At 39.2% G+C, this 14,659-nt stretch overlaps 2 protein-coding genes and 1 non-coding gene across 4 annotated transcripts in view; 1 reads left to right on the top strand and 2 right to left on the bottom strand.

Moving 5' to 3' along the window:
• The window catches only part of GNAI3 (G protein subunit alpha i3), a 48,579-nt gene extending 46,582 nt beyond the window's left edge, over positions 1–1,997 (top strand). Inside the window, exons 8-9 of the mRNA XM_033197215.1 lie at positions 513–725; positions 815–1,997. Coding sequence (XP_033053106.1) covers positions 513–703 — 191 coding nt within the window. The 3' untranslated portion in view covers positions 704–725; positions 815–1,997. The remainder of the gene's footprint in view (positions 1–512; positions 726–814) is intronic.
• Positions 8–114, bottom strand: LOC117076944. The gene has a single exon (XR_004434555.1). It is a non-coding gene; the product is annotated as a U6 spliceosomal RNA (small nuclear RNA).
• Positions 1,998–11,900: 9,903 nt separating the features above from the next.
• GNAT2 (G protein subunit alpha transducin 2) overlaps positions 11,901–14,659 on the bottom strand; it is a 16,642-nt gene continuing 13,883 nt past the window's right edge. The window contains exons 8-9 of one of the 2 annotated variants that reach the window (XM_033197211.1): positions 13,039–13,192; positions 11,901–12,636 (exon numbers count right to left, since the gene is read on the bottom strand). In XM_033197211.1, the coding sequence (XP_033053102.1) occupies positions 12,446–12,636; positions 13,039–13,192 (345 nt within the window). In that variant the 3' untranslated portion in view covers positions 11,901–12,445. The remainder of the gene's footprint in view (positions 12,637–13,038; positions 13,193–14,659) is intronic. The other variant, XM_033197212.1, reaches the window with a different exon arrangement.

Here is a 14,659-nt window from a genome sequence, read left to right as displayed (position 1 = left end):
TGTTTTCAAAAATATGGAACGCTTCACGAATTTGCATGTCATCCTTGCACAGTGGCCATGCTAATGTTCTCTGTATTGTTCCAATTTTAGTACATGTGCTACCAAAGTGAGCACTACCCTGTTGAATTTTTACTCCAAGATCACTCCAAGGAACACAGCCTCTCTCAGACCTTTGAAGCAGTTGTGTTCCCTAGAAATGCACCTTCCTACTTTCCTAGTTTCCTTTTATACTTTCTAGATTTTTTTAGCTGAAAAGTCTAAAGGAAAGGGTAAAGAGAAACGTTATGTTTTCTTCAATCTTTGTGTGTGATGATTTTATTTTAGTTACCATGAGAGTCTACTCTCACGAAGAACCTAATTATAGAAACATCTAATGATTATAGAAATAGAGAATTCTATTCATATTTAATTGGGTTATGTTTCCTCTCCATAAGTAAATGGTAATGGTCTGACTTAGTTGAGTTCAGGCAGCTGTTACAATTTGAACTGAGAGTACTGGGTGTCTGTTTTAGGTTCCAATACATATGAAGAGGCAGCTGCCTATATTCAGTGCCAGTTTGAAGATCTGAACAGAAGAAAAGATACCAAGGAGATCTATACTCACTTCACCTGTGCCACAGACACGAAGAATGTGCAGTTTGTTTTTGATGCTGTTACAGATGTCATCATTAAAAACAACTTAAAGGAATGTGGACTTTATTGAAAAGCATGGATGTTAGTGAAAGGTAAAGTTTCATACAGGTAGTTATAGTGCTATAGTGATGTCTCTTAGCTTTGTAAACTTTTTCTAATTCAGAATATTCTTCTCTTCTAGTTACTACAGTGTGGAGTGTTGAGACCAGACACCTTTTGCTGTCTTATGGGGCAGCTACAAGCATGAACGGGACCAGGGAATGGCAGCAGCATGCAGAATCTTAGCACTCTTTAGCACAATCTTCTATATTAGGGAACTTTTAATTGACATGAGATGCTAAATTCAGACATTGGAATTGGAAGAACTGTAAAGTGTGATTTGATCATCAAGACATCACTTGGATTTCTTAATCTTAAATGCTTATGGAAGATGTGAAGTTGAGGTGCTGCATTCTAGAACTTTCAATATGTAGCTTACTCTTTTTTTCCCCCTTCTTAACAAACCACCAGTGGTTCATTTTTAGGGTTTTTTCATCAAGAGAAGAATAACTTTACTAAATTTTATTTCTTTATTTGCAAAAGAATCTTTATTAAAACACAATGTTAACTATGCACATGATGCGACCAGATCATCTTGAAAATATTCCTCTTTAGTAGGAACTCTTTGTTTTTAACTCTTGGTGTGGTCAGAATATAATACTTCCATAATTACTTATAACTCTTTCCAGTTACTGGGGCTATGCATACAGCTTTTTTGATGAAATTTATGTTATTATCCTGCTCAAAGTACCATTATGGTTTCCATATGGTAATTACATTGGAAAGTTCTGCAATAAGATTCTAATTCTCTCTTTTCTTTAAGCGTATGGTTGAAGGTCAACCTTGTTTATGCAGATTACCAAATTACTGCTGTGATGTAGTATGATAAAGTCAGCTTCTTGGATACAGACACACCCAGGACAGCTGCCAATCAGAAATGCAAATTGCTAAATTCCAAACAGAACCAGTGACTTTGCTGCTACATATTTACCACTTTGATTCTTGCTTGTTTGTCTCAGTTATAGGGAGTTTTGTACAAGGTGCCTCTTGTTTTCCATCTTCATGGCCTTTTCTGTTGAGAGACATCTAAAGTGTATTAACAGTGCATGCTTTTACTTTGTAAATGTGGTGCCAAATCCCTGTTTGCCATCGTTTTTACTGTAGCAATGTTAACTGTAGTAATCCTTAGTCAGTATGTTCTTTTGCTGAAACTGTTGCATTTTGGGACTTTTTTCCACTTTGTCATGTGTACATTTTTAATCTGTTATAGTTGGCAGCAGTATTAAAATGGTGAGTAAAGAGCCCAGGTTTGCTCCTGTTTGTAACTAGTCTTTAATGGAAATACTGTCTTCTGTTTCCTTTTGCCTTTGCAGAATGTGTTTTTAGCCTTTGTGTGAGAATGGGTTTAGGTGGAAGGGTTTCCTGAAGGTCTAGTCCTTTGGTGTAATAGTATTGTTGAACCTTAGGTTTTGTGTTATATCTGCATACGAGTGGATGTGATCATCATTCATTTTGCAGATTTACATTTTGCTTGTATGGAGAGTTATATTCACTTCAACCTACAGACCCTTTTGTATAATGTACAGCAAATGTCATTAAATATTGAATGCTCTGTTGGGGGAAGACAAATGAAGAGAATGCATTTTGAGCATTTCAGATTCAGAAGTTTGAGCAGTGCCTTTTGGGGTCCAATCTTTTTGAATTGGATTCTATTTCATCTTTTGATGTGACCTTTCACTAGTTTACAGAAAAAGGTTGGTGTCAACAAAAAAGCAAGTCATAGCAGTTCAGTGCCTTTGTTGGTAGTTTTTAACTTTTTTTCTGATTCTTTTTGGAAAATCATAGCTTACAGATGGTATAACTGTATTATATAATGAAATTTTCTTTAGATTTGGGAAAACTTGATCTGAAAGAAAATTATCAGCTTCAATTGGTGATTGATTCAATGCCCACAATGTAAACAGGGTTGGTAGTTCTATTCATTTTGAATATATCTTTTCCTTATTGTATTCTGTAATATGGGATCATCTGGAAACGAGAACTGGTGGAATATTATTTTCAACTTTAGTCTTTCTATATTGTGGACTAATGGAATGGTGTTACTGATAATCTAAAATAACCAGTAATCCAAAAAAGTTCATTTTATTTTGAATTTGTATTTTCATTTGAATATCTATCTGATATGTTAAATTTTTAGCCCTTCTGTTAAAGAAAAACAGCAGGTCCCCATTTTCTGCCTTTGTACCATTTACATTTGCTCTCTGTTTGTTTACATGAAGATCACTCTTATTTCACCATCCCAAATAACTTATCTAAATGCACATTCCTGGAGGACACAGGGAGACAATTTAAGTCAGTGGTCTTTAATATGACTTAAGTAAAAATCACTTGGACTCATCTAAGAGATTGACTTTTGGCTGGTGGGCTGGCAATCGATAATTTTTTTTTTTTTTTGAGACAGAGTCTCGCTCTGTTGCCCAGGTTGGAGTGCAGTGGCGCGATCTTGGCTCACTGCAAGTACCGCCTCCCGGGTTCACGCCATTCTGCTGGGACTACAGGTGCCTGCCACCACGCCCGGCTAATTTTTTGGTATGTTTTAGTAGAGACAGGGTTTCACCGTGTTAGCCAGGATGCTCTTGATCTCCTGACCTCGTGATCCGCCCACCTCGACCTCCCAAAGTGCTGGATTACAGGTGTGAGCCACCGCACCCGGCCGGCAATTTATAATTTTTAAAAGGTGATTTTGATTACCAGTCAGGCTTGCAAATCACTGGTTTGTATTGAAACAAAAGATATTTTCTTGTAGCAGGGCTAAAATGTGGGATGAAACATTAAATCTACTAGCCTGAAAAAAAACTTCAGCATTTGTAATCAAAGAAGCTAAAAGTTGCCTTGTGTGTTTCCTCTGGAGAATGCTGGAGATTTGTGATGGATAATGTTTCAGAATTCAGGTGCCTATGCTTTGGACCATTTAAGAAGCCATTAGTCTCTGTGTAAAGAAGAGGTATTCTTAATGGACAGTCCCCCCAACCTTATAAATTCAGCTTTGCAACAGATTTTGCCTCCTAGGATGAAAATTCCAAAAACTTTAACAATTATTCGTAAGTGGATCTTGAGATGACATTTTCATCTTGGGCAGTTTGAATTCTAAATCTCTAGTTCACAGTGAATCATTTTTTAAATTTTTACTGATGGATCGTTATTTTTCACAAGGTACTACATTTTTACAGTGTAAGACTAGATGGGACCAAAATTTAAAAAAAAAAATTTGTTGCCTTGTTTTTTAAATTTTTATATATATTCTATTTGTTGTATATACACATTAGACTATTTTAAAATAACAGCTGGTTTTTGTAATTCATTCAGTCACTCTATATTCTTATATTCTGGTCATTATTCTCTCATTTATAGCTGTGACATGCTTTGAACATTGCTTCCCTGGCCTGATTAGTTACTTAATATAATTTTTTCATTTGCTTAGCATGTGTGACATAGTTCTGGAGTTTCCTGTTGCAGAACTCCTTGCTGTATTGCAGTCATAATAAGGTAAAGTCAGCCTCTTGTTCCTATTAAAAACCTACCATTGATTATTTTCCCTTTTTATATGTTCAAAAAAAAAAAAATCAGCAGCCCTCTACTCATTTTATAAACCTAAAACATCACTGTTTTCCTTGAGCGGTAGTACTTGTGGGATCTTTCCTTTTCATGTGTAATACTGATTTTAAGAACAATGATCTTAGCTTGCCAGTGCCAGGTAATTATTGTGTTCTACTTTAGGCTTCGTAGTGCAAATCAGAGATCTGACCTGGATCACCCTCAGCTCTTTACATAGCTTTATGGTCATCATATTTTGTTGTATTGCTCCCAACAAGCACAAGAGAAAAAGGCAGGCTGCCTAGAGACCTCAAGTTCAAAGTTGATTTTGCTGACAACTGTCAGGGAGTAAAAGAAAGGCTTTTTCAGGCACTGGAGAACTAACTTTAATGATGATCAAGGTCTTTATTCCTTTATGTTTTAGTTTTTAAGATCCCTTCTCTCCTTTCCCCTCAGTTTTCTCAACATTTCTGAGTTCTGTTGAGAACAACATACTTCAGAACATGTCAGGATAGGGCAGTTTTTTCTCTTGTTTTTCTTTTTCTTTTTCTTTTTTTTTGAGACAGTCTTGCTCTGTTGCCCAGGCTGGAGTGTAGTTGCACGATCTCTGCTCACTGCAACCTTTGCCTCGTGGGTTCAAGCGATTCTTGTGCCTCAGCCTCCCAAGTAGCTGTGATTACAGGTGTGTGCCACCATACCTGACTAACTTTTGTATTTTTAGGAGAGACAGGGTTTCACCATGGTAGCCAGGCTGGTCTCGAACTCCTGACCTCAAGTGATTTGCCTGCCTCGTCCTCCCAAAGTGCTGAGATTACAGGTGTGAACCACTCCACCCACTCAGGGCAGTTTTTTTTTCTGATACCATATCAGGCCTAGACCTGGGCTGACTCAGATCTTCTCAGAAATAAGAGGTAATAAGGAATGTTAAACAGCAGTAGTTACCTGGAGTACGTGGTTAATTCGATTTAGCGAATTCTTTGGCTAAACCCTAGTAAATTAAAATGTCTGAGCCAGATCATGGGAATATACATGTTTTTAATACATTCCTCAGGTGATTTTGATATAGCCAATCTGGGCCAACATTTGAGGACAACTGAGTAGGACCTAATACAGGTTGAGTAGCCCTTATCCAAATCTCTTGGAACCAGAAGTGTTTGAGAATTCAATTTTTGTCATGTTTTGAAATATTTGCATTATATACTTACTGGTTCAGGATTCCAAATCCAAAAATCTGAAATCCAAAATGCCCCAGTGCGTGCTTCCTTTGAGCATTATGTTGTCACTCAAAAAGCTTACGATTTTGGAGCATTTTAGATTTTGGATTTTCAGGTATGAAATGCTCAATCTATATTAAAGATCAACGCAGGCGGCCGGGCGCGGTGGCTCAAGCCTGTAATCCCAGCACTTTGGGAGGCCAAGACGGGCGGATCACGAGGTCAGGAGATCGAGACCATCCTGGCTAACACGGTGAAACTCCGTCTCTACTAAAAATACAAAAAAAAAAAAAAAAAAAAAAACTAGCCGGGCGAGGTGGCAGCGCCTGTAGTCCTAGCTACTCGGGAGGCTGAGGCAGGAGAATGGCGTAAACCCGGGAGGTGGAGCTAGCAGTGAGCTGAGATCCTGCCATTGCACTCCAGCCTGGGTGACAGAGCGAGACTCTGTCTCAAAAAAAAAAAAAAAAAAAAAAAGATCAACACAGGCTGGGCACAGTGGCTCATGTCTGTAATCCCAGCACTTTGGGAGGCCGAGGTGAGCAGATCACTTGAGGTCAGGAGTTTGAGACCAGCCAGGCCAACATGGTGAAACCCCATCTTTACTAAAAATACAAAAATTAGCCAGGCATGGTGGTGGACACCTGTAATCCCAGCTACTCGGGAGGCTGAGGCAGGAGAATCGCTTGAACCTGGGAGGCGGAGGTTGCAGTGAGCGGAGATGGCACCACTGCACTCCAGCCTGGGCGACGGAATGAGACTCCATTTGTTTTTTTTTAAAGTCAACACAAACATTGAAAAGCAACTTCAGTGCACAAATAACCTCAAAATCACTAGCGAATGACCTATTTTTTCCCGAGAAGAAGTACCATTTGTACATGACTTAAAGTGCCTTCTACCAAGAAAATTACTGAAGACTGTTGGGTCATATAACATTCCTACACTTTGGATACAGAGTATTTAGTTTTATACAAAATTAAGACAACAAGAAACCTAGGATGTCCAAACATTTACTTCATTTATTTTACTGCATTTATGCAGTGAAAATTGAAAGATACACCAAATTAAAGATAAAACCCTGTGACAGATAACGGTGTATGTAATAACATGAATATTTATTTACACTTGGTAGAGAAAGCAAAGCTAACTAGCTCTAAACTAGAGTGAAAGTCATTTTGAAATGGGTAAGGGGGTACATAAGGGGAATGATTGAGTCACATGTAAAAGCCTTTGTATGCCCAGTGCTAGTGTTTTTCTGAAATCCAGTGAGAATCACGAGGTACCAGAAATAATCAAATATTAATAAATATTAATACACTACTGGGATAGACATATCTCAGTGTATTAGCATTCACTAAGCTGTAAAATCTTTGACAGCAGGAATATTAAATTATGAACAACCTGGTTTATCTGTCTCCTCTTTTACCTCTCTCTACCCCCAAAATTCTCCTTGGGTTATCCAGACATTTTTACTAAGAGGCTTATTTATATGTAAGAGAGATTTCCAGTAGACATAACAAAACACAAGAAATTACCTGTTCTGTTTATTCTTGCTCATGTAGGATAAAGGTCCTGAGACCTCTCAGAATCTTAAGAGGTTGGAGAGTTGTTTGGAATGCTAGGTTCTGGTCTTTTCTCTGCTTCCAACTAGCTATGGAATCTTGTGTATTCTTTCAGTTTTACATCGCTCATCTGTTATCTAAAGATGGACTAAATTATTCCTTCCTTCTATGGTATTCTGGGGCTCTCATCAAATAGAAATAACATATTTGAAAATGCTTTGTGGCTGGGCGCGGTGGCTCAAGCCTGTAATCCCAGCACTTTGGGAGGCCGAGGCGGGCGGATCACAAGGTCAGGAGATCGAGACCATCCTGGCTAACACGGTGAAACCCCATCTCTACTAAAAAAGTACAAAAAACTAGCCAGGCGAGGTGGCAGGCGCCTGTAGTCCCAGCTACTCGGGAGGCTGAGGCAGGAGAATGGCGTGAACCCAGGAAGCGGAGCTTGCAGTGAGCTGAGATCCGGCCACTGCACTCCAGCTTGGGCGACAGAGCGAGACTCCGTCTCAAAAAAAAAAAAAAAAAAGAAAATGCTTTGTAAATGTTATGATACTCAGGATTATACTCCACAGGGGGAAAAAAAAATCCTAAGGCAGCACCGACAAAGGTATTCAACGTAGCTAGTGGTCTTTTACAGCATTACTTTGCCCATATTCATTTTGAAGACCTGAAATGAAGTTGAACTATAAATTGCTCTAAAATTCGTGAAGCAGGGTGAAAAGGTCTTTGCTTTGTTTTACATTTAGATCCAGCTGTCTATTTTCTGCTTATACTAGTGATTTTTCATGGCAAAAAGAAAAGTTCCCTTCTGCAGTCTCCAGTGTCTTCTGACCTCACAGAAATGTCTTCATGCTTTTACCTAGCAGGACCACCAGAGGCTCTGTCACACTTGCAGTCCCTGGCCCAACACCGAAATCCTGCTGGAATCTGTGCTCCGGGGGCTGTGCCGGGTAGAGAGGGCAGTGGGAGGTAAGAGCTCTTCACCCTTCACCACCTTCTCCACCCAGCATGGCCGGCACACTTTGGTCTACGGCACATCTCCAAGTATAGAGTGGGTTTGAATGCTGTTATGTCTCACTGTGGGGATGGGAAGGAATACTCTGATTGGGGGTACATGTGAGTGGATTTTATTATCAGAGTAGGAGCTGTTTCAAGTTAACATGTCTTTTATGTTGCTTTTAAGACAACTTTTATGCCGCTTTTATCCATTCTTCCTTTTATCCACAGAAATACAAATTTCTAATTATAGTATATTTTTTCTATTTTTAAAATTGTGATAAAGCATATATAACATAAAATTTGCCATCTTAAGTATACAGTTCAGTGGCATTAAGTACATTCACACTGTTGCACAGCCATCACCATCATCCACTTCCAGAACTTTTTTCGTCTTCCTGAACTGAAACTCTATACCTGTTAAATAATAACTCCCCATGCCCCGTCTTCTTTCAGCCCCTGGTAACCAGCATTTTCCTTTGTCTCTATGAATTTGACTATTTTAGATACCTCATATAAGTATAATCATAGTATTTGTCCTTTTGTGTCAATCATATTGTATTTTTGTCTAAAAAAGGAAAACTTTCAGATTTATGTGAAATGTAACGTAATTTACATTGGATTTATTGTTAGTAATGTCTCTTTAATCGTGCTATACTAGGGAAGTACATTATAGTCTTTCCCTCTAAGAATATGAAGAGGAAATTTTACCTTCAACAAACAAGCAAACTTAGTTATGTTTTTGTGATTTTATGCTATTTTCATATTCTATTTTGAGATCTATTTGTCTTAGCTTGGAGATGGTTTTGTTAAATGTCCATAATTTAGAGATGGCATAATGAAAAAATAACCAAGAATTTGGTTGGGAATGGGAGGAGCCTAGAAGAACGAGAAATTGGCTTTGATTTTATAGTGTATGGTGGGCTGTTGGTAGCTGGACGTCACCACAGGCTTTGGATTCAGAAGACCTGTTTTGGAGTTCTAGTTCTGCTACTGCCTAGCACTGTGATCTTGATGAAGATATACTCTTCCTCCCTGGGCTTCAGTTTTCTATCTACAAATTGCTCGTGATGGGGCTGGAATATTTTGAAGTTCGTTCTAACTTTAGCAATCTTAAGAATTAAGGTTACAGTGCCAGAAAATAGGGTTAAATATTTGTTTCTGATCTGTTTACCAAAAAAAAACTTGATGGCTTAAAGTAAATAAAAATTCAACAGTACAGTATAAATTTAAAATGAGGCAAAAGAAGAAAGATAATGACAGCAGAATATATGACTTAATTTTTATTTTAATCTTACCAGCTGTTTTATATAAGAACTTTTCATGAATACAGTCAAAATGTCCATGAGATAAAAATAAGCCAATTATGAAGGAAAAGTACAAATGCACTTTTTCTCTAGCTCTAACATGTAAGGTTTGGGAACAATCGTTGCGCCTGACAAACAGTTAAGCTAGGGTAAGGGTGAATGCCTCTTCTGGAAGCCTATCAAGAGCATCGAAGTGAAGTCCTCTTACCTTTAATCACGGGAGAGCCCAATCTGGACCAAGAGTTTGAGAAAATTATTTTGACTTTGTTCTAAGGTAATAGGTGAATGGGTGTTCAAGGGCCCCTGTTGCATTTCATGCAGACTTGCCAGAAGAGTTTTAGCTTGAAAACATCATAAGATGAATATAGGCAGATCCCAACCTCAGTAAAAAACAGCTATATAATGTTGCTTTAAGTGCTACTATCTTATCCTCTATCCTCCAAGATGAACGGTTTATATAAAGTTTGTACAAGGTGGCTTGTGTGAGTTTGTTTATAAACCAGTTAAAAGTTGGGATATCCACCAGCTATCCCAAAAGAAGGGGACTAAATACAACCCTGTTTTAGTCTGCTAGCGACTTGTCTTCTGACGGAAGACCTGTCCCACTGGCTCTGCTTCTGTACTAGTACTATAAGGCAGGTTCTGTGTGAACATTAATAACCAAGGATCCTGAGTTACACTTATAGTTGGGTCGATAACCAATTTGTACCTAGATTGAAAGACCAAGGAAAAGTTAATAAAATAAGCAACAATCTAGTATTATGTGAGGGAAAGTAGGGCTGTCCCATATGGAGATGGAATAAATGGGATAAATTATGTTTGGGGCCTGAATAGATAAGAGCATAGCTGTATAGTGAGGGTTCTTAACCTGGGGCTTCAGAGCTCCATGAGTCTACAGAGAGACTATTGGATACGCCAGTTTTCTTTGTAATTCTCTGAATTTAGTTTTATGTGTTTAAAAATATGATGAAAAGAGGTACATGGTTTCATCAGACTGCTGGAAGGATCCATGATACAAAACAGATTCAGAACTCCTGTATGTTGAGTTAAAGTGAACAGGTTAGTAATGGTTGCAGCATGATACCCAGAGTAGTTCCTGAACAGCTCTTGAATATGAGAAGTCTTTCCCAGGCTTTTTGTTTTGTTTTTTTGAGATGGAATCTCACTCTGTCGCCCAGGCTGGAAGTGCAGTGGCATGATCTTGGCTCACTGCAACCTCTGCCTCCTGGGTTCAGGTGATTCTCCTGTCTCAGCCTCCTGAATAGCTGGGATTACAGGCATGCGCCACAACGCCTGGCTAATTTTTGTATTTTTAGTAGAGACGGGGTTTTGCCCTGTTGGCCAGGCTGGTCTCGAACCCCTGACCTCAGGTGATCCATCTGCCTTGGCCTCCCAAAGTGCTAGGGTTACAGGTGTGAGCTACTGTGCCCGGCCAGGTTTGTTCTTTGGCTTGTTTTTTCATCAGCAGTAGCCAGAGTAGTTTCTTGGATAATTCTCCCAAGCTGCTTTCTTTTTAGGGAATCAGAAAGACTATTAAATGAATTTAACTATTAAATGAATTAATTTAGCTACAAATTTATTTTTGTGTATTTCAAGCTCATATGGCTCTCTAGTATTAATATTGCTAGTAGCAGCCTAAGTGTGAGTGGGTGTTTCTGGCAAGGAGCAATTTCCATTTTAATTGACATTTTCTTCTATGTACTAAATTTTGGATGCCAAGAGCTTTCTTCACTGGTAGTTGTAAATGCTAAATCTATATACCTAACTTCATCACCTTCTGTCAAGATAAATGCAAACTGCATTTCCCCTCAAAGGACTTCAAAGGAAAACTTGTTGGCATGTTTGGGGAGATGTTGTTTTCATCCACCATCACATGGACCCAGCTGCAAAGATTTTCAGTGCCTAAAACAAGCTGACCTGTCTTGGTTCTTCTGAAACATGTAGCAGTTGAAATGAAAGTTTAGAATTGTTCACTTGTTCCAAATTCTATGACAGAGAAGCGGCAGCAGCGCAATCATTAATACTCTAAATAAGAGTATTTGATGTCCTCTAAGTTTATTCAGAAAGTATCTTCTGTAGCTAAGAAACATTTGTAGAGATAAAGGTCTGTTTGATAGGGGCAGAGGGATAATTTTTGCTTAATAAAGATGATTGTTTTGGGATGTGTGCCTTAGAAACTAACAAACTCTCATCTTCTATCCAGTGATCCAGATCTCTGAGCTAAGGCACATAGAGGTCTGTTAGTAAAAAGGGAATGGCAGGTTTATTTAGGTTTGGTTAATACTAGCTTTTTACAGACTATAGGAAGCCTTGCTATTTTGCTTGGAATAGTTTGTTGCAGTAGTTTATTCTAAAAACCAGGTGTTGAATTTAATATATGGCAGATTTTATATAGGATTTATTTCTGTGATCCTAAACACAAGCAGTTTTCTTTTTTCTTTTTTTTTGAGACAGATTCTAACTCTGCCCAGGTTGGAGTGCAGTGGCGCGACCTTGGCTCACTGCAACCTTTACCTCCTGGGTTCAAGCAGTTCTCTTGCCTCAGCCTCCTGAGTAGCTGGGATTACAGGCGTCCGCCACCATGCCCAGCTAATTTTTGTATTTTTGGTAGAGACAGGGTCTCACTGTGTTGGCCAGACTGGTCTCAAACTCCTGATCTCGTGATCCGCCCACCTCGGCCTCCCAGTGTGCTGGGATTACAAGCGTGAGCCACTGCGCCCGGCCTGCACAAGCAGTTTTTACGTGTCTTCCCTTCAGTTATGTTCGTGCTCCTCAGAATAACCCTGTGAAGTAGGCAGGGAAGTCATCTTCATTTTATAGTTGAAAGACTCAAGACTCAGAAATAAAGTATTCACATTTTTGTATTAAGTTGGAAAACCAGTACTGGAACCTAGGGGGTCTTCTAACTACTGGCCTGTGCTCTTTAAGCTGCACTAGCTATCCCACTTTGAAAAGAATGTATGAAACACAGTTGCAGTCATGTATACTTCATCTCCAAAGAATGGATTCATTCTTCATGTCATAGTATATTGACTATAATTTTCTGTTTTTAATTACCCAGATTCCAAGCCTGTTTATAGAACTTATACCTGAGGAATGGTGCGGATTAGAAGAGGCCACAGTCCTTGAGGTTTTCTTTGATGATAATATCTGTAACTGCATCAAACACAAATTTGACATTCTGTGTATCTGTAGCACAGGTCATGTGACTGTAGATTTCTTTGACATCTTTTCGCATATTGAGGTCAAGGAACTGGCTCTTGATGTAATTCCCCGCATCATCATAGGAGTTGTTACCTGGTTTTCCAGAAAAATAGTGAAAAAGTAGAATAAATGAACCCTTGTTAGTTGCTGACTCACTTTAGGTGATTGACTTGATCCTTAAAATGTGGACAACAGCAGTTGGGGGCCTGTTTTTGGAGGGAAGGTTCTCGATTGCACTCCAATGTTTCTCACTTCAGTTGAAAAGAAATTGAGGAGAGGTGTCTCTCCACCTTTGGTTTTCAGTAGGTATCATATGAAGTCAGTGGCTCTCCTGCATCTAATCCCTGCTGTATTCCAGAGAATCTGAATTTAAACCCTGTAACTGTGCCCAAGGTTTTCCCTTAAGTTCCTTTATGTCACCTTAGCCTAAAAAATGAGACAATTGCCAGTCACTACTAAAAGGCATTATTATTATTTCCAGCCCCTGACACTTACCATCATACTCTGGAAAACAAATGCTGAGATGGACTTTCTTGATTTTTTCCTCAAAGAGATCTTTCTTGTTGAGAAAGAGGACAATGGAAGTAGCCGCAAAGAACTTGTGGTTACATATGCTGTTGAACAGATGCAAAGACTCATGCATACGATTCTAGTAAGAGGAAACACCATTGGAAATATCAGATTTGGCTTACGAATAGCTACCTACTTCCTGCTCTTGTTCCCCTTGGAGAGACCAGTGCTCCAAATGTAAAAAGCAAGACAGAGAACAGCTTATCTCTTTTTAATGTACCAGAGTAAAGCCAGAGAGATGTGGGTTCATTCTAGTTCCCTGTCTTTTTAATAGCTGTGTGACTTGTGGAAAATTATTGAGCTTTTTCTGAGTCTGTTTTCCTGTCTTATAGGGTTATAATGAAAGCTAAATGAGATTGTGTGTGTATTGTGTCCATGATAGTGGCTGGCATATAGGTCTATAATAAGTGTTATGCAGATCTTTAGCAGCCAGGGTGCAACTGAGAACTTGACATGTTGTAAGTAGTGCTGATAATGGGTTGAAACAGGCCCAAGTTAGCATGTGCCCATATGCATCTCCAGGATGATTTTGATAGGCTTCTTTCATGGGGTCCCAGATCTCAGTTTGGGCTACTTTGGTCCTGTTGCCACATGGTGAGGGTTGGAGAATTTCCCAGTGCCATACCACAAGCATTTCTGCTCTCTCATTTCCTCCTCTGATTGCTACTTAGAGAGCGAGAACTCGTGCTGTATAACTGCAGAGGCTGCCCATTGCCCCAGCCCGGCCTGCTTTTAGGGAGCAGGTCTTTAGGATTTTGAAGTATGCTGTCAGTTAACTTGAGTTCAGTCTACTTATCTAATAAAACAAGAACAATCTCATTTGTGGCTTTCCCCCCCATAATACTCCTGTACAACCCTTCAAGGTCTTACAGACTTGGTTTATAGACTTTAAGGTTAAAGATGGAAAGTCTCATATACTTTAATCTTTAGGGTTAAAGATGGGAAGTGAATAGCTCTGTAAGCCATTTTGGTTAGATGATATTCAGAGTGCCCTAATGTGAAGTTAAAACTACCAAGGGGAAGGGAAGAGAACAAGCTGTGGCAAGGGATAGGAGTATCCCTTTCATCAGCAAGCTGTGGCCCTCCATTTGTAAGCAGATGTTTGGGTGAAATTAACGTTTTTCACGCCTCTAACCTTTCTCAATTCAGAGAAGGTAACTGGCTGGGCTCTAACACTTGTGTTGTAGAACTCCTGTCCTACAGAATTCTACAGGCTAAAGAAAACCACTCTTGGGTAGTCTTCCAGCTGCCAATTTAATATGGCATGAGAGCTGGTCTGCCAGTCTCTCCTTACTCCTATGGACAGCACATTTTTAGCCTTCTAAGTGGGGTTACTAGTTCAACCCCTCTATTATGTTGCAATGAAGATTCATATATGCTATTTTCTCTGTTCTGTCATTTTCATCTTCCTTAGGCAACTTGGGAGAGTACTAAGTGTAACTCCTTTGCTTTGCCTAGTTGATGGTCCCTTATCTCTTTACATTCAATTCCTCTTACGAGCTTTGTGATGTCCAAGTGATACTTCGACGTCTAATTTGAGACCAAG

This window comes from Trachypithecus francoisi, unplaced genomic scaffold (assembly GCF_009764315.1).
Source record: "Trachypithecus francoisi isolate TF-2019V2 unplaced genomic scaffold, Tfra_2.0 Lachesis_group5, whole genome shotgun sequence".
Taxonomy (NCBI): domain Eukaryota; kingdom Metazoa; phylum Chordata; class Mammalia; order Primates; family Cercopithecidae; genus Trachypithecus; species Trachypithecus francoisi.
Note: the sequence above shows the minus strand (reverse complement) of the source record. Positions and strands in the feature narration are given on the sequence as shown.